The 18,084-nt window shown below is 43.0% G+C and overlaps 1 protein-coding gene across 50 annotated transcripts in view; it reads right to left on the reverse strand.

Annotated features, from left to right (window-relative positions):
- LOC147708230 (uncharacterized) overlaps positions 1 to 18,084 on the reverse strand; it is a 2,035,583-nt gene that overhangs the window by 181,136 nt on the left and 1,836,363 nt on the right. For 48 of the 50 annotated variants that reach the window (XM_086926979.1, XM_086926974.1, XM_086926953.1 and 45 more), the window contains one exon: positions 2,418 to 2,447. The exons of the other annotated variants lie outside the window; for them this stretch is intronic. In XM_086926979.1, coding sequence (XP_086783105.1) covers positions 2,418 to 2,447 — 30 coding nt within the window. The remainder of the gene's footprint in view (positions 1 to 2,417; positions 2,448 to 18,084) is intronic. 50 annotated transcript variants of the gene reach the window in all.

Here is an 18,084-nt window from a genome sequence, read left to right on the forward strand (position 1 = left end):
CCCAGCAACACATAGTCTCTAGGGGTACCAAAAACAGCAACAGGCACCTCTCTTCAGGTAGAATTCCCAGCAAGGGAATTCAGGGGAGCTGCTGGTGAAGTCCTTGTATCCCTGAAACTTCAGAATAGGAGGCAAGCTCAGCTTCAAGCCCTTGGAGATCTTCTTCAAGATGATAAAGTACACACAACGTTGCTTTTCTCCTTTCCTTGGCAATAAGTACCCACTGCAGGCCAACCCCAAACAGCAAACAACACAGGGGCAGTCTCCTCCTTCAACTTTCTTGGTTTCTCTCCTTGGCAAAGGTTTGTCTTGATTCCCAGAAGTGATCTAAATTTCTGGGGTCGGGCCCCAATATTTATACTACTAAATCCTTTGTTCTCTGAAGGCAGAGAGTGTCTGTACCTAGTCAAAACCAGTTGTGTCCTCCCTGGTGCAGCTTACTGGCAGGAGGTGGAGACAGCATTGTTGAAAGCACACCTGACCCAGGTAGCTGAAAAGAAATATTCTCCCCCTACTCTCTATTCTTTGTAGGCTCAGGCAAGTGAAACGAAATCTCCTCCCCTTCTCTCTATTCAACCCAGGTCCTATTCAGCCCAGCCCTGACTCATCAGACTGAAGGAGCTAAAGCCCTCTTCAGCCCTTGTCACTCACAAACCAGACATGGAATACGCAAACCTAGCAGAGGCATAATGGATGGTTAGGCAAGAAAATACCCACTTTCTAAAAGTGGTATTTCCAAACACAGAATTTAAAAGTCACACACACTAAAATATGTATTTTAACATTCTGAGTTCAGGCATACTAAACTCGTATTTCTACCTTGGTAGTCTTGCAATAGTGAAAAACAAAATTCTCTGTAATTCACTATCAGGACATGCCACACACATCAGGGCATGCCATACCTTTAACTTACAATGCACCCTGACCACAGGTGTACCTTGGGCCTACCTTAGGGGTGAAAAACATGTAGAAAAGGGAAGGTTTTGGGACTGGCAAGTGGATGCACTGGCCAAGTCGAAATGGCAGTCCCAGACTGCACACAGGCTCTGCAATTGCAGACATGAACCAACAAGCTGCTTCTGTGGGTGGCACAGCCAGTGCTACAAGCCCACCAGCAGCATTTGATTTACAGGCCCTGGGCACTCATGGTGCACTGTACTGGGGTCTGAAAAGTAAATCAAATAAACCAATCATGGAGTCACTAATCCATTACAACAATTTACAATAGGAAGCACTTGCACTTTGGCCCTGAACAGCAGTGGCAAAATGCCCAAAGCATCTTGACCAGCAAAACCATAGCAAAAACACAGGAGGCAACAGCAAAAAATGGAAGGGAGACCCACGCCAATGGTGCCAGGTCTAACAATTAGCCCTCAGATGTTCAGAAGAGATATTAGCCAGAAGTCTCAATAAATAGATATTTGAAGTAAAGACCGTCAAGAGGTGGACAGAATCTAGAACATAAACTAATTAGCATTAGAAGAAGCAATGAAAAAATACAGGTAGACTCCCCTTTCTATCTTTTTACTTCATATTTACGATTGTAATTATTTTAAGTAATCAAGCAACAAAACTTTGCTTACTTACTTACAGGAAGGTAATACCACAAAACGTTTCTTGAAAAATGGCATAAATTACAGGTGTAAGCAAAACGCTTTTTGAAAGTTCTGACCACAACATAAAAAGCTTGAGTTGTATTAAATTGGCAGAATACCAGCACATACTTTCCCATTTATTATAAATCTGGAAGCATTAACATAACTGGCTTGATAGATACCTATTTAGTGAGTGGAGAGAGACAGGTGAACCTGTGAACAAGTCACTAATGCATTTATATCTTCATAATACAGTTGGACATCTGATTGCACTAATTCATGAATGAGCCTCGACAGCATAATGAGTAGTCCACATAATCTAGTTTATAGGTGTGCATGGTGCATAGCTGGCTGGCGTTTCGGTTTTCCAAGCCGCAATTAAGCTGCTAATATCCATGTGATAGCTTTCTATTTTCTGTATCCTGTAAAGGAACCAGACTCTTCATTACAGCAGCACCTCTAATCTCCAAGAGATGCCTTTATTTCAAGTAATATTATGGACAACAAACCCTAGGTTAGAAGATTAGGGATATGGCAGCCTTGCATACAAGGATATTATACAATCAGTTCATGAAATATGCTATTCGTTGTCAGCACTCCTTGCACATTCCTCAGCTCATCAATTTGATGAATGACAAGAATCATATCCGGTTCAGAAGCATAGCTAATATAACTTCTTAACATCATCTTCCTAAGCTAAAGATTTTCACACTATTAGAAGACCACATTATGAAACATTAAACTCCGAACTTATTATGGAAATTGTCCAGTGCAATGCATAGCAGGAATTGCGTAAAATGATACCAAAAAAGCAGAACTTACTTTCCGATTTTGGCGCTTTCGAACTTTTCCCTGAAATGAAAAATAAGAGAAAGTGAAATAGAGGAGCAAATACAGAGGACTAGACACATGAGATTTTATGGCAACATTATACACTAACATTATGGCAACCTCCTTTAGTGTCACTACTCAAAGCAGCCCCTTTAAAGAATATAGAACTTTAACAAAATTCCAAAGTCAACAAAAGGCCAGAACGCCCAGCCATCTTCCTTCTTTTTTGCTGTTGCTCTCAAAGATAAGTACTTTCTCTCCCTGTTTCTGAAGATAAAGCTGGTGAAGTACTTAGGGTTTAGGTAGAAGTATCGTATGACAGTATTGGTTATCATTGGTGCTATTAATTGATAAGTGTAGAGGTATGGAGTATGTTATTTATTGAATGATTTTGGATTGAACATTAAAATCAGGTTTGATATGAATGGCTGAGACATTTGGGATTTGTTGAGTATATTCCTAAATCGTTTTATTGAATAATATTTTCTTCTTAACAGCACTGTGAAGAAGGAGTTAATTTCCATTTAGAGGGCTCTGTTAGAAGTGCAGTTTGGTCTTGAGCGGGAGCAGGTTTTCAGATGAGCCAGACGCTCATTTAGCCTCCTGTGAGACTTGGGCGGTGAGAGCAAGTGCTGCATTGTAGAGACGCGGTTCGCTGGCCCATTTTGATTGGGTGCGCAGCTTTCATCTTCGCGCAACAAGAACAATCCACACCATGCTATTCTTAGCAGAAAAGGTCACTTTATTAGGACAGGCAAACAGAATAATCCCTCTTAAGCAGATTTTATTGTCACGAGAGAGAAAGAAAACATTAGCAAAAATTCAAACATTTTTCTTCATAAATATATAATCAAAACATACCCAACAATGCTTATCAATAAACCCCACATGCTGAACAATCCCAACATTTCCATTTTCTTCCTCTTTATCTTTCCCCTACCCATCTTTCTGTCTACCCTCCCCCAGCCCATTGGGAAAGGATAAGCCCACTCCAGACCATCCAGACCCCTAAAAAGTGCCTAAAAAGACAGAAATCAGGAGCGACTCCAAACCTGACAGCTCCACAACACAGGCCACAGGAGTTACTAGAGGTTCACATCTCGATGTCAGCCACAGTGATACGTGCATCAAAAGGTTACCACAGGGCCCCAAGTCCTACTCTTTATGATTTTCTTATTGGCTCCATCTCTTCCCTGAGATCTGCACAGGCCCCCTATCCAAGTTCCTCTCTGAATCAAAGAGTACCTTTTGAAGTGTACTGTAGGGCCTCTTCTCTGCCTCCAGTGTGCCCACCCACATCACATGTCTGGGGTGGTGGGAGAGATTCCTCTATCTCCTCATGATCCTCCAGCCAGCCCTAGGTCTCTCAAAAGTGAACCCAGAATCTCCCAAGTATTGTATCATTCACAGGCACACATATACCCAGCACATGCATACAGCACACACACACACACTGCACAGCACTACATAACTAATTTAATGTATGCCAAGGGTGAGTTACACAGACAGCAACATAACTTGCCACATGCAAGTCTATAGGCCTCACTCCAGTGACACAGGTAAAAAGACCTATTAACTTCTTCTGAACACTATACGGTATGCTGCCGCCACCACGCTTGTGATAATAAAGTCCTGGCAAAACCGTAGCCTTTCACTACTATCAGGGTAATACTTTCAGCTCCACTCTGGTCCAATAAGACTGCAGTCCCTGAGGAGGTTTATGTCATGGTGCATGACAATGATCCCTGTTTGCCTATAACAATAAAAATTGGACCAGGAATGCAGACACACACACACACACATTGTCTCATTTGAGATACCACTGTAAAGGTCGAAGGAGGGACATGGCGGCTGGTTGACGCCGGCCGTGGGAGCTCCGATTCGACCAGAAAAACACCCTTTGCAAAACCACCTTTCGACTCTGATTTTACCTCAATATAAGGTGAGAATGTAAGGGAGATGTGTCTCTTGTCTTCCTGATAAATATTAAATCTTGTTTCCTCGTATTTTATCCTCACATGCTTCCCGGATTGGCGGGCCTCTGAGCGGCAGGCAGTAGGACCCCGGGAACCTAACACCGGATGCGAGCAGAGACTGCAGCGGAGGTGGGAGCAGGAGAGAGCACTACGGAGGAAGCCTGTGGTGGACGCCGGGTGAGACTGTGGCGCCGAATAAGGCCCGCGGCCGCTCAAATTAATTACTGAACTTTTGAGGGCAGAGGAGCCACGGTGACACTGTTAGTGATTGAAGGGAGGGGCCGTATGCAGCGGTGTCAGCAGGATTCTCGGTGTGCTGTCGAAGTAGCAGTTCGCAGTGAGTTGTGTGGCTCCCAGGTCCCGCTAGGAGGTGCGGATTCCTTGCTGTCTGCCTTTGAAGGTATGGACATTGCTTCCGAGCAGGGTCTTAGCGTATCTCTTGGTGCAGTGGGGAGAAGCCTCGGGGTTCAAGAGAGGGCAGAGAGGGAGAAAGAGAAAATCAGAAAGGTTCCCCTGTGCTACCTGTGCTACCAGTCCCACCTGTTTTACTTATTAAGAACAGGTACCAGCTGCGCTCTCAGTTCGATAGAGAGCTACTGATACCGCACATTGGGGGGGCAGGGGCAGAGATCCCTCTTACTCCTCGACAAAAAAAACAAATGAGAGAAAAAAGCAGTAAGACAGGGGAGACTAAAAAACGCAAGCCCACAAAAAATTGTACCCCTCATTAAAACCCAATCCCTCACTGAAATCTTTTTTCAAAATAATGGAGCCGGTGAACGCCTCCAAGGGTGGAGGGGCTCCCCCCTCTGCTACCACTACCACCATACAGGCTACCATGCAGACAACCCCTCATATCCTTGTTGAAAATAGGTATTCTCCCTTATTGTCCGAACCAGAGACAGACCTGGAGATAGGTCAACCTACCTCATCTGTGTTAGAGGCATCTGTCTCTCAAAATCCTTCCAAGCCTGATTTCCAGACTCCGGCCCAATCTCTAAATGAAAATCTTGAAGTAGATGAAAGTACCAATCGAAGTCCTACAGAGATTCGGTCTGGAGATACAGGCAGTGGACATACTCAGCTAGAACTACTCCTTCATTCCCTTAGGGAGGACTTACTTTCCAAATTTGAAATTTCTGAGACCAATCAGAAGGAAATAAATGAAAAGTGTACTAGTTTGGAAGCAAAATTGGACTTTATCTGCAACCGGACGGAGGTGTTGGAAGGCGAGGTTGTCACACTTTCGGGAGTAACTCAAGTCCACTCTAAGGATATAGTGGAATTAAAAGCCCAGAACAGATCACTTCAAATGGACATTGAACAATTGGAGGTTAAGGCTAGAAGAAATAATCTAAAATGTTTTAAGATACCTGAGGGGGCGGAAAATGGCGATGTTAAAACTCTTGTCTGTAAACTTCTTAGAGAAGGAGTATTAAAAGATAAACCAGACATTGACCTTGAAAAGGAAATTCAAAGGGCACACAGAGATTCTTTTAGGCAGCACCCAGATAGAAAAGCCCCGAGAACATTTTTTGTTAATTTCCACACTTACGCAGTCAAGGAGCTGATATTAGGGAGAGCACTCACTGATACATCTCTTCAGTCTGATTCGACAAAATACCTTATTCGCTCTGACATGGGCAAGGTTACAGCGCAAAGGCATTGGGAGCTAGGATCCAGAATGCCTGACTTAAGGAGCCTGGACGCACAGGTTCAGATGAAATTTCCGACCGCGCTAAAGGTGGTGTGGAGGAATAAGAAGTATAACTTCACTTCTCCACAAGAGGTTGACACATTTTTGATCCTCATGAAAGAAACTCTACACTAGAATGCATTCCACTCTTTTTCTTTTTGTTTTGAGAAGCCAGATTTGAATTTGAATTTGAATTTAAATTGGTGATATACACATTAATGAGATCCCCTCACATGCATGTTTGAGTATATACACACAAAAAATAAAAGGGTAGGGGAGGAAGGGGGGGGGGGGTGGCATGAAAAAAAAAACATAATAGAAGTTAAAAAAAAAACATATTTTCTTTCCCCTTTTCTTTTTGATAAGGAGAGTCACGGTTCTTTAAATAGTGCACTATTTATAGGGGTAGACCCTGAGTCGAATCAAGAGGGTTCCCGATAGGCGATAAGATCGCCAAAGAAAATAAGAGGGCGTTCCTCATTTGTTGTGGGTGGTGGGATTAAAAAAGGGAAAAACTAATCCTCATACAGCCATGAAAATAAAGAAAAGGTGTATTTCCTGGGTAGGAGCAGAATGGAAGCAGAACTTAGCCTATCCTAGAAACCCTTATATGAATAGTATTTTCAATAAAATCAAGATCGTTAGTTGGAACGTCAATGGATTAAGGGACAGTAGGAAGATGTCTAGAGTCTGTGAATTTTTTTTATAATTCGGGGGCTCATATCTGCTTACTCGAGGAAACCCACTTAGAGGCACATGAGTGCAAGTCAGCATTTGATAAACATAGGTGGGTCCAGGATCTTCTCTGCTCTGATCAGAATGGGAACACAAGGGGAGTGGTAATTGTAATTTGAACTAACGCTGGGATCAAGGTAGAGAAGTTCGAGACTGACCATTCGGGAGATGGCTGGCTGTATCATTATTAGTAGAAAGTTCACCATTGGTATGTGTAGCATACTATGGGCCTAATCAAGATGCTCCAGGGGCTCTGTTGAGTTTAAAAGCCAGCCTTTCGGCTCTGTCAATACTTATTATTATAGGAGGGGATTTTAACCTGATTTTGGATGAAACTTTGGATCGTACTTCAAGGGTTAAATATACCCCCTCTCGTAAATCACAAATTGAGTTGAAAAATATTATTAAAGATTTTAATTTGATAGATATCCAGAGAGTGAAAAATGGTAGTAAAAAGGATTTTTCTTTTGACAGCCGGAAATACAGGCACCATTTCAGAATCTAATTGTTTCTACTGGACCAGTTCCTTTATACTGCAGTGGACTCTATCTTATATATTTGAGCTTTGCTTTCTGACCACTCTATGGTGGAGTTGGTAATTAATCTTAAGCAGAAAAAGCAACAGAGAAGGTGGACGTTAGATAAATCTATACTATTAAAAGAGGAAGTTAAGGATGATTTAAGGATCCAGGTAGAGGAATATTTTAGACTCAATTGTGGTACTGCAAGTGATCACGTGGTATGGGAGGCCTTTAAGGCCTTTATTAGAGTATCCCTGAGTACACTGATGATCAGGAGAAATAAATCTAGGAGGATAATGGAAAAAGAACGCCTCTCTAAGATTAAGCAAAAAGAACAGCAGCTTCAGAGGGCATCGGCCGACCAGCAGAATATCCTACCACGATTACAAAGTGAGCTAGATTGTCTATGGGCAGAATATCAGGCTAGCCTAGATAAGATCCTAAAAGATAGATGGGACGCTAGTAAGCTACAAAACCTTTCGTATGGGGAAAGGTGTGGCCGTCTTCTTGCCTGGAAAACCAGGACAGATAGGGCCAGGAACCAGATTAAAAGCTTATCTCTGCGTAGCACAGGAGGTATTATACACGATGATGACCAGATTCGGGAGGAGGCCAAACTATTCATGCAAGATCTATATAAAGAAGATACCTGTTTTTCATCTCAGAGAGCAGAAGATTGGCTGAATAAGCTAGGGCTACCTCAGATCTAGGAGACGGATAGGGCATTTTTGTGCTCAACTATAAAAGAAGGTGAAGTCCGAACTCAGATTTAAAAAATGAATAAGGGTAAGGCAGCTGGCCCAGATGGGCTCCCAATAGAGCTATACTTGATAGGGCGGCTAGAAAAAGTTGTCTCTGTTTTAACGATTCTGTTTAATAGAATTTACCTGTCGGGTGAGACTATCCCTAAAACATGGTCCGAAGCCACAGTTACCCTGATCCTGAAGCCTAAGATCCCTTAAAAATTGACTCTTATAGACCAATTTCCTTGCTAAACTCTGACTACAAAATCTTTGCAGGTGTTCTGGCAGTGAGAATGGCAAGGGTTAATAAAACAATTGTACATCAGGATCAGAGGGGCTTTATTCCCAAAAGGGAGTTAAATGAGCTAACTTTTCAAGCTATTGCAGCAATAGATGTTGCAATAGATAAGAAGCTTCCATTTACCCTTGTAGCCATCGATGCCGCTAAGGAATTTGACCAAGTAAACTTATTGCATTATGGATAGCTCTATCTAGGTTCGGATTTCCTTTCAATTTTGTGTCAGCAATCCGCTCTCTCTATTTTAGTCCCGAGCAAAAATCTTAGTGAATGGACTCCTTACAGATTGGATCACAATCTCCTGTGGCACTAGGTAAGGGTTTCCCTTATCACCCCTTTTGTTCAACTTATATATTGAACCATTTGTCTGCCAGCTTAGGTCCGATCCAATGATTAAACCTTTTAAAATTGCAGATCTTGAATTAAAATTTGCCCTATATGCCGACGATCTTCTTATGTTTACCTCCAATCCAGTTGAAGCCATCCCCAGATTAATCGATCAGGCAGAATCATTTGGGAAAATCTCGGGGTACAAAATAAATAAATATAAAACCGAGATCATGGAATGGAACCAGGAGGTGGAGACACTAGGGGCCAAGCCACGAATGAGGTATCTGGGGATATATCTGGCTCAAAATATTTTAGATATACCTAAATCAAATTTGAGTAGAGTCTATAAGGACGTTTGTGGTTTGCTGCAGGGGTGGTCAGGCCTCCCTTTAAACATCTTTGGGAGGGTAAATTTGATCAAAATGATTATCTTACCGAAAATAACTTTTTTATTTAACTCAATTCCGCTATCTTTTAAGGTACCAGATATCGCTAAACTACAAGGGAAAATTGGCTCCTTTATTTGGAATACTAAGTCGTCAAGAATCTCCTGGAAAAAGCTAAGGAGAAGTTTAAGGAGGGTTAGCCCTACGAGATTTACTTATCTACTGTCACTCATTTCACTTTAAAAATTTTAGAATATTGGCTGATAAGACAGATGCATCCTCTCTAGGTCTATTGTTCCAAGCCTTATTGCATGGCATACCCCAAGGGCAAGAGTATTTCCTCTTTAAATACGGCGATCCAAAGTTTTATTAAAAGGTCAGGCTTAAGATCCTCGGTGCTGCCTTGAAGAACTGGTTATATATTAGAACAAGTTTAAAAATTCTGTATTATGCACCCCAGGCCCCGATTTGGGACTCTCCAGGTATGCCAGATTGTCTTAATGATCAATTATCCCGTCCCCTTAAAGTGGCAGGTTTAATGTGTTGGCGGGACCTGCAGAAAGACTTGCAGCTTCCTAGTTGGGAGTCCCTCTCCAGCATGACAAGTGGGACCCTTACAAGGTTTAAATATTATCCGCTGTAGGATGTTGGGCAACTAAATCCTGGGACTTTGACGTATTGAATTCAAAGTTCGATTCAGTATCAAGGAGGGGTAGATGGAAGCGTGAGGTGTCCTTTTGGTATTGGGCCATGCTAGAGGTTGAGGGAGTGACAGAACCTGTATTTCAAAAACTTTGGGGTAATGTTACCAGTCTAAATTCTAACAACATTAAGGGCCTGTGGGGGGATTCTTTTTCCATGCTTCAGGCAGTTGTTAAACCTGCTCCACTCAAAAGAAACCATCTTTACACCATGCATAGAGTATATAAATCACCAAGAAAATTAGTCAGGATCACTGGCCTAGAGTATCATTGCCCTAGGTGTAAACATCCGGCAGCCAATGACTTCCATATGTTCGTGGATTGCCCAGTGATAATAAATTATTGGATCAAAGTACAGGAATTTTTGGAAGATGTGCTCCACCAACAACTGGAGATTACCCGGGAAACTATTCTTTTCGGACTTAGTACAGATTACCATCTTAATGACCTGCCCTCCAAATTTATCTTCTATGTTATTATTCTGACAAGGCGCAAGATATGCAGGGCCTGGAAGGATGTAAATTCCCCAACCTTTACAGAGTGTCTGAAGCATACAATCCTCACAAGTGAATCTGACATGGCATGTGACAGTACAAGTTATGATAAGATCTGGGCAGCCCTTGTGGCTTGGCGTAACAGGTAATGGTGTTCCAATAATTTTGCCCGGGCACTGTTGGCTCTTTTCCTCCAAAGTAACACAGGGTTTCCACGGTAGTGCGAAATGGAGTGGATAAAGAAAGCAGTAGCTGCTTGAGGGAAATACATTTCTCTCTCTGCACAGGTCTCAAACATCAGCGCTGGAATAGGTTGGCCAGCGGAGAAAGGTTGTTGTTTCCCATCAAGAATGCCCATCATGGTATATGAGGAAAAAAAAAAGGAATGCAGACATCATTGAAGCTCATACACTGAGCGGACCAGTGCACATCTGTCACCATGCAAGGGACATTTCCATCCCAACATTTGTTTTTATATTACGTTTCATACTTTGCTATCCCTTAAACCTGTAAATTATTGGTAACTCGCATGGTGCCACACCTGCAACCTGTTTCGGATCCATTCAAAGCATGGTCTATCAAATCACCCAGATATTGCTTCAGACACACAGTACCTCTGCTGCTGCAGCAATTAACAGAGGTTAGGCAGAGACTGTGTAAATTCTGTAGTTTTACATGTACGGAAGGATATTACTTTTACAGCTGTAACTGTAGAAGGGTAATTTAAAACAGCTCTGCTGCTTTATAAGTAACTGTGATCTAGTCAAGAACAAAGCTAGGTGATTCCAACTAGAGAACTACTAATCACAACAGCCATCTTACTGGCATCACAAAATATGAGAAATACTAGTGAAGGTATTAAAGATATTTTAAGAATTGACCACCAAGGCTGTTTTGACTATTATTTTAGTTGCCTTCATACAGTTTTTTTGTTTTAGCTCCAGGTTATCTAACCTGGAATATATTCACATATAGCCTACGATTAGCTGGGTCAATCTCTGGTCTGCAAGATCATTTTCATCTGTCAGGCGCTGTAGCACCGTAGACACTGGATGCCTATGATATGCTCAGAGTAGGAGGATGTAAGTCGACACGTCAGACTCTAGGCAGTCTTCAGAAAATGCTTGGACATAGAAGCACCATACTGGGGTATGAAACTCTGACAAAGGACTGGGTCACACTCCCAGGCCTTGCCGCTTCCTCCAACTACAAAGCAACAAAGTTGACGGTCACTCTCAAGCAGCCGCTGACACTAGTGCCTTCAACTTGGCACTGTGATCTTCTGTAGCCTTGCCCTGTCAATGAGGCTATTGTTAAGTTGAAATTGGCCAGCCTCAAGGCCTGACCAGGTGTCTGGCGTTTTACCGGTAGGCTGGAAGGGTTGGGAAGCAGATTTTGTAGCAGTGCAGATGTTTTTAAAACATCTGCTGCAGAGTTTCTTATATATCAACTAGTTTCTAGGCAACAATAAAAGTGTCAAGATAACTCTGGTAAATAATGTACCTGCTAGGGAGAGATCTGAGCTTTGTCTATAAGACGTTTTGACTTACTTAATGTAGCGTGGAAGGTTAATATGCCCCTGCAAAGGACGTGTACCCTGCAGATCACAGAATAGTATTTTAAGTGCATTGCTTGGTGGGCTACTACTTTGTCACAGAGACCCATTTGTTACAATACAGTTCATAAGTTACAATCATAATCCAATACACTGAGTTATTAAGTGTCATCAAAGAGCTGCATGCCAACTACATGGTACAGGTTAGAAAGTTTTTTTTTTCGGAGTCATATCCCAATGTTGCTAAAAAGAGTTTGTTTAGATACAGATCTCTTTGTAGTGGTCAGGCTCACTAGCTGCACTCACTATGCAACGTACGGAAGCTGGTCTGACAAAATTTGCCGGGGCTGCTTTGGGTCCCAGTTCGGCCATGGCTAGCCTAGTTGCAAATAAATCCTCGTACCAAGGTATGACAGTCAAAAATTTGTCAGGCCCCTAGGTTTGCTGAAGCTGTGTCGACTTTAAACTCAAAGATGTGTAGAGATACACCTCAGGTTGAGATGGCCGCTGTCCAAGGGAGCTACTCAGCCGGAGGTTGAAGGAGGGGCAAACCTGAACAAATTTATGACACATGCGCTTATTATTTTTATTAAATACATTTTGATCCAGAGCAAGAGAAAGAAAACCCCAAAAGATGGGACCGAATGAGTAAGACAACGACGGAAATAGCTAATGAAGGAGGAAATCAGGGATGAAAAAGAGCCTTCACGAGTGAGGAAAAACTGGCCGTGGGCGCCTGGTGGTGTAATAAAGAGCCAGAACCAAGGCTAAGCAACCTCGGTATTCACCCGAACCCCCGATTGTTCAGATAGGGTCGGCCCAGGGGTTTCTGTGCAAGACAAGACATTGAGCCCTAAGCACTTTTTTCTTTTACAAATTAAAAACTCCCAGTCACTCTCCTCACTGAGGGTCAGGCTCTAGATGTCACTAGGGCTCGGCATCTGAAGCGTTCTACACAAACTCTCAAAAAGGTTCTGCATTTATGCCATCTTTTAAAATGCACAAAATGCTGAATGTAAACAAAAAGCAAACCAAGTTGCTCTTGCCTTATATCCTCTAGCACTGGAATACCTCACCTTCCAAGAGGCTGCGTTGACGCTGGAACCTGCCATCTCCCTATCTTGAGGCTGCGTTGACGCTGGAACGGCGTAGGGACCACTCGAAGCTTCGGAGGCCGAGATGCCTTGAAATTTCTGTGGTTTCTTTAAGGGGCACATGAGCTAATGCCCCTTCTCCGCATGACATACCCAAGAGACAAATAAGAGGGTGGGACACAGAAGCGCGAGAGATGCACAGGGAAAGTGCTTACGTACGCACGCTCTCAAAAGGCGGAGAACCTGACACCAGAGAAACTAGTCATGAATACGCGCGCGCCCGTGAGGCAGCCAGATGAAGCGCGTACAGGGGGCCACTCTGTGCTGAGGGGGCTCCCTGAAGCTCAGGGGCCCCCACACCGCAGGGGATGTGGGGTCCTGTGTTATGCCCCTTCTGGCATCCACATCCGGTGTCAGCAGGAATAGATGCATTCAGGCACAATGGAAGGGGCCTCAAGTCATATGCCTTTTCTCCATTTTCGATGATTTCTGGCATGACCTTGATGGAGCACAGGTGGAAGGAGACAATGGTGTTGGTGACACCGCTTTGGAAGTCTCAGGTCTGTTACCTGATTCCCCTCGAAATGTCTGTAGAATTGCCAGTTCTTTTTCCAGTATTTCAGGAAATGTTGTTGGGTCCTTTAGAAGAGTTTCAGGAGTTGGCAATTCCATATCAGTTGAGGCTGGTGGTGCAGAAAATTTCAGGGGTGTCTCAGAGGTGCCAGGACTTTTGCCTGAGGCTTAACATCTTATCAGAGAATCCAGGGCTCCATTCACAAGAAAGATGTATAGATTGGTGGGGCAAAAATGGGTTTGCTGGTGTATGGAGAGGAATTTTGATCCCATTTCAGTGGATGTGGTGGAAGTGGTTAATTATTTGTCACATTTGTTTAAGTCAGGGCTGTCTCATAGGACCGTAAATGTGCCTAGATGAGCTAGTGCTGCTGGTGATGTATTACTAAATGGTATTTCCGTTGGGCAGGATGTTTTGGTAAGGCTTTTGTGAGGAGTATAAGGGTTTCAAAACCACCAGTTTCAATGTATAGCTAATTTTGGGATGTGACTATCGTGCTAAACTTTCTAGGGAATTCTGGAAGAAGTGCAGATTTGAATTTGAAGGATTTGTCACAGAAACTGACTACATTGTTGTGTTTTCTGTAATTTAGGAGAGTGTCTGACGTGAGAGCATTGGATGTTAGTAGCAGGATATTTTGCCCTGAAGAAGTTTTTTTTTTTAGTAAGAGGACCAAGACTAATTTGGAAACTGTTTTATGTGTGGTTCATTGCATTAAAGATTATGAGAAGAGTACTTCTCAGTTAAGATTATTTTCTGAATGTCAGTAGTTGATATCCTTTAGATATCTGCATAAAGCTGTGTCTGCACCAAGGCTGGTGTGGATGTAAGCTTGGTTAGTGCACATTCTTTGAGTGGTGTATCTGCTTCAAAAGAGTTTATGCTGGGGTGAGCATTGCAAGATATTTTGCGGTGTGATGAGACTTTCAGGAAGTTTAATTTCAAACCGGTTGTGAGTGTGACTTCTTCTTTACTGGAGAAGCTTTAAACTTGCAGTAATGTTAGCTTCCGGTCTTGCCATATAATGTAGATTTTCCCAGCTTTGATGGTAAGAACATCTAGATCCTATTGAAGACACAGAGGCTAATATTATCCTTCCCAGTTACCCACCCAGTGTTTAATGAAGATATTTTGTCTTTTAGCTCCTGCAAAACAATAAGGAGATGGGAGAAGTATGGATCTCTGTGACGGCCTTTCTAATTTTTTTCATAATAAAATTACGGATATCTTCTCCTCCTTTACGCCCACTGAGAGGTCCAGTGAGGTGACCTCAGCCCAGCACTTCACCCCCTCTAGGGAAAACATGCTCTGTACCTTTAAGGCTATCTCCCTGGACACGAAATTCCAAAAAATGCAGCGCTGTAAATCAGGGTCACCCCTTGACCCGGGCCCCGCCCAGGTGTTCACCTCCCTGGCTCCAGTTATCATTCAACCTCTAATTACAATCTGGAATGCCTCTCTTCTTTCCGGTCACTTTCCTCTAGCATGGAAACAGGCTACATTGATCCCCATTTAAAAAAAGCCTGAGGTGGATCCCTCAGTGTATAGTAACTATTGTCCCATATCGCTACTTCCCAAACCAGCAAAGATACTGGAAAAAGTCGTGCAAGAACAGCTGGCTGACTATCTGGAGACTAGTAACCTCCTCCATTACTCACAGTCCGGATTCAGGTCCGGTTATAGTACGGAGACAGCACTACTGGAGGTCACAGAGACAATTAGGGAGAGCGTGGACAGAGGCAAGGTAGCCTTGTGGGTGCTCCCCGATCTGTCCGCGGCTTTCAATACTGTCTCCCACTACATACTGCTGGATAGACTACATAATGTAGGGATACGGGGCACTCCTTTAGCCTGGATAAAATCATTCCTAACTGATAGAACACAACAGGTGTGGTGCCGACCCTACTTCTCCAAAGATAAAAAGCCCCTTCGTTGTGGAGTCCCTCAGGGGTCAGCTCTCAGCTCCCTCTTTTTTAATGTTTATCTGTCACCTTTGGCAAATGTAATAGAGGCACCCGGTGTGTGAGTGGTCTCATATGCTGATGATACACAGCTAATTTTTTCTTTCAGAGACCACTCTGAAAATGGACTCCTGAATTTCAAAGTCTGCCTGTCCAACATTGTATCTTGGATGACTCATAACACCTTGAAGCTAAACACAGACAAAACTGAGGTGCTATTCTTCAACCAAATATCTCCTCTGCCGCCGTCTCTGTGTTGGCCGTCCGAGTTGAACCCTCCCCAACCCCGGTAAAAGTAGTTTGTAATCTGGGCTTCCAAATTGACAACGAGTTATCTCATAAAACCCAGATTCTCAAAGTGGCCTCCGCCTGTTTTGGCAAACTGCATATGATAAAAAAGATCTCCCCCTACCTGCCCATAGATTCCTTGAAGACCATAGTGCACGCCCTCATTAACTTCCACTTGGACTATTCTATTAGCCTATATGTGGGTGCCCCTGCATATCTCCTACAGCGGTTGCAGATTGTTCAGAATGCTGCGGCTAGGCTGATTTGCAATGTTCCCTACCACCATTCAATCTCCCCCCACTTAAAGAACCTGCACTGGCTCCCGATATTCTCCCGTATCCCGTTTAAGGCCTTGGTTCTTACTTTCAGGGCCTTGAACGGGAAGGGTCCAGGGTATCTCAGACATAGGCTGAAGTTAGTCCACACTTCTTGTGCTCTTAGATCCAACCATCTCCGTCTTCTTCTCCCCCTTCGCTTCCGTTGAGCCTGAAAAGGAGGTAGAGTGTTTGCGGTGGTCTCGTGAAAATTGTGGAACTCCCTTCCTTTAAGCCTTCGATTGATCGAATCAGAATCTCAGTTCAGATGTAAACTGAAGACATGGCTAATCTCCAGCTACTAACTTCTAGGTTCGATGCTACTGCTGTCCACAGCGCTGGGACACCCCCGTTGGGGGTAGCCGCGTGCTCAATAAATGTCATTAATAATAATAAGAAGAAGAATAAGAAGAATAATAATCTCTTGGAAGATTAGTTATGTCGAATTTCTGGAGAAATAATAATTAATATATGAACTTTCCTGTTATGTAAATGAGTTGGAAAAGTTTGTGATATGTTTTGCTTGGCAGTATGCTAAAAAGAAGGACGATGTCTATGGTTCTGGCCTTTAGTTGAGTTTGGAATTTTGTTGAAGTTCTATATTCTTTAAAGGGGTTGCTTGTGAGTAGAGCCAATAAAGGAGATTGCAATATTAGCCTCTGTGTCTTTAAAACAATCCAGGTTTCCTTTCCATCAAAGCTGGGGAAGTCGACATTTTACTACTGTGCACTTTGCTGTCAATAACACATTGATATACATGACATTTCATCTACCTAAAACTTTCATTAGGGGTGACATTTTATTTCTGATGGCATTGGTAACAGGACTTAGGGATTGCAAGATGTGCAGTAATTCCGCAGATCTCTGATGTTAGACCTGAAGACTCCAAAGGGCCAAATGAGGAGTCACCAGGGGAATCAGGACAATAGTTTCTAAATCGACTGGCAATTCCTCATTTCTCAGGGACATCTCAGGGTCCCTGTTACATCCAACCCAAAAAGCTAATGGTACTCCTGGTATCAATAACTTCAGGGCGCAGATGTAACAGGAAAAATAATTTGGACCTTGTATTCCTTATAATCATGCTGAAAGTAGAAACACAACTTTAATAGGTTAAATTGGCATGCTAGATACACAGAATGAGGAATGGCAGAATTTTACTGTCGCAAATCGAATTTGCAAATATGGAAATCCCACAAGTATTGTGTTTTTTATATAACCACAAATGAAGCCTTAAGAGGCTGTTTTAGGAGAGTTCATAGGTTGGTCTATTTGTAAATGTAGCTATACACCAAAGCATTCAACGGTTTGAGGGTATTCACACACACTGGAAATGCACACATCACATATTCCTGCTAGTAGCAAGAGTGAATGTTACCCACCCAGCTTCCTGGCATGTCCCGCCCCACTATTCTTTTAAAAAAATCTTTTTTATGAGTTTGTACCGCGCTGGAATCGACTCCCGAAGGAGTATCTCCGTGCCAAGGCAAGAAAACAGCTCAGAGATGGAAGAACTGGAGAGCTAGAGGAGGTGCAAAGGTTGGAATAAGAATGTTTTTAACAGTTTCCTAAATGTCAAATGATTGGTGCACAGCCTAAGGGAGTCAGGGAGTTTATTCCAAAGGCATGGGCCCAGATAGGAGAATGCTTTTCAACCCTGTCCATCCCTTCTAATGGTTGGAATTTGAAGAAGGGACTGGTTGCTGGAACGAAGGTTGCGTACTGGGTTGTAGGGAACAAATCTACCAGCCTGATACGCTATGCACTTTTCATTGTTCTTCGCTCTGCACTTTCCCAGCTGCCTTGTCCAGTACCTACAGATATGATTGGGCAGGGGCATTCTTCAAAATGACTCTTTTCTGTTTCAGGTTGCCCCACTCAGAGACATTCTAGAGTAAGATAGGGTGATGAGAGGTGTGGATAACAATGCACAATGAAGTCTGACAAAATCTAAAAACTCTGGCAACTACCAGCAGGCTGAACATTTCTGTT

Source organism: Lissotriton vulgaris, chromosome 6, assembly GCF_964263255.1.
Source record: "Lissotriton vulgaris chromosome 6, aLisVul1.2, whole genome shotgun sequence".
NCBI classification, from domain to species: Eukaryota; Metazoa; Chordata; class Amphibia; order Caudata; family Salamandridae; genus Lissotriton; species Lissotriton vulgaris.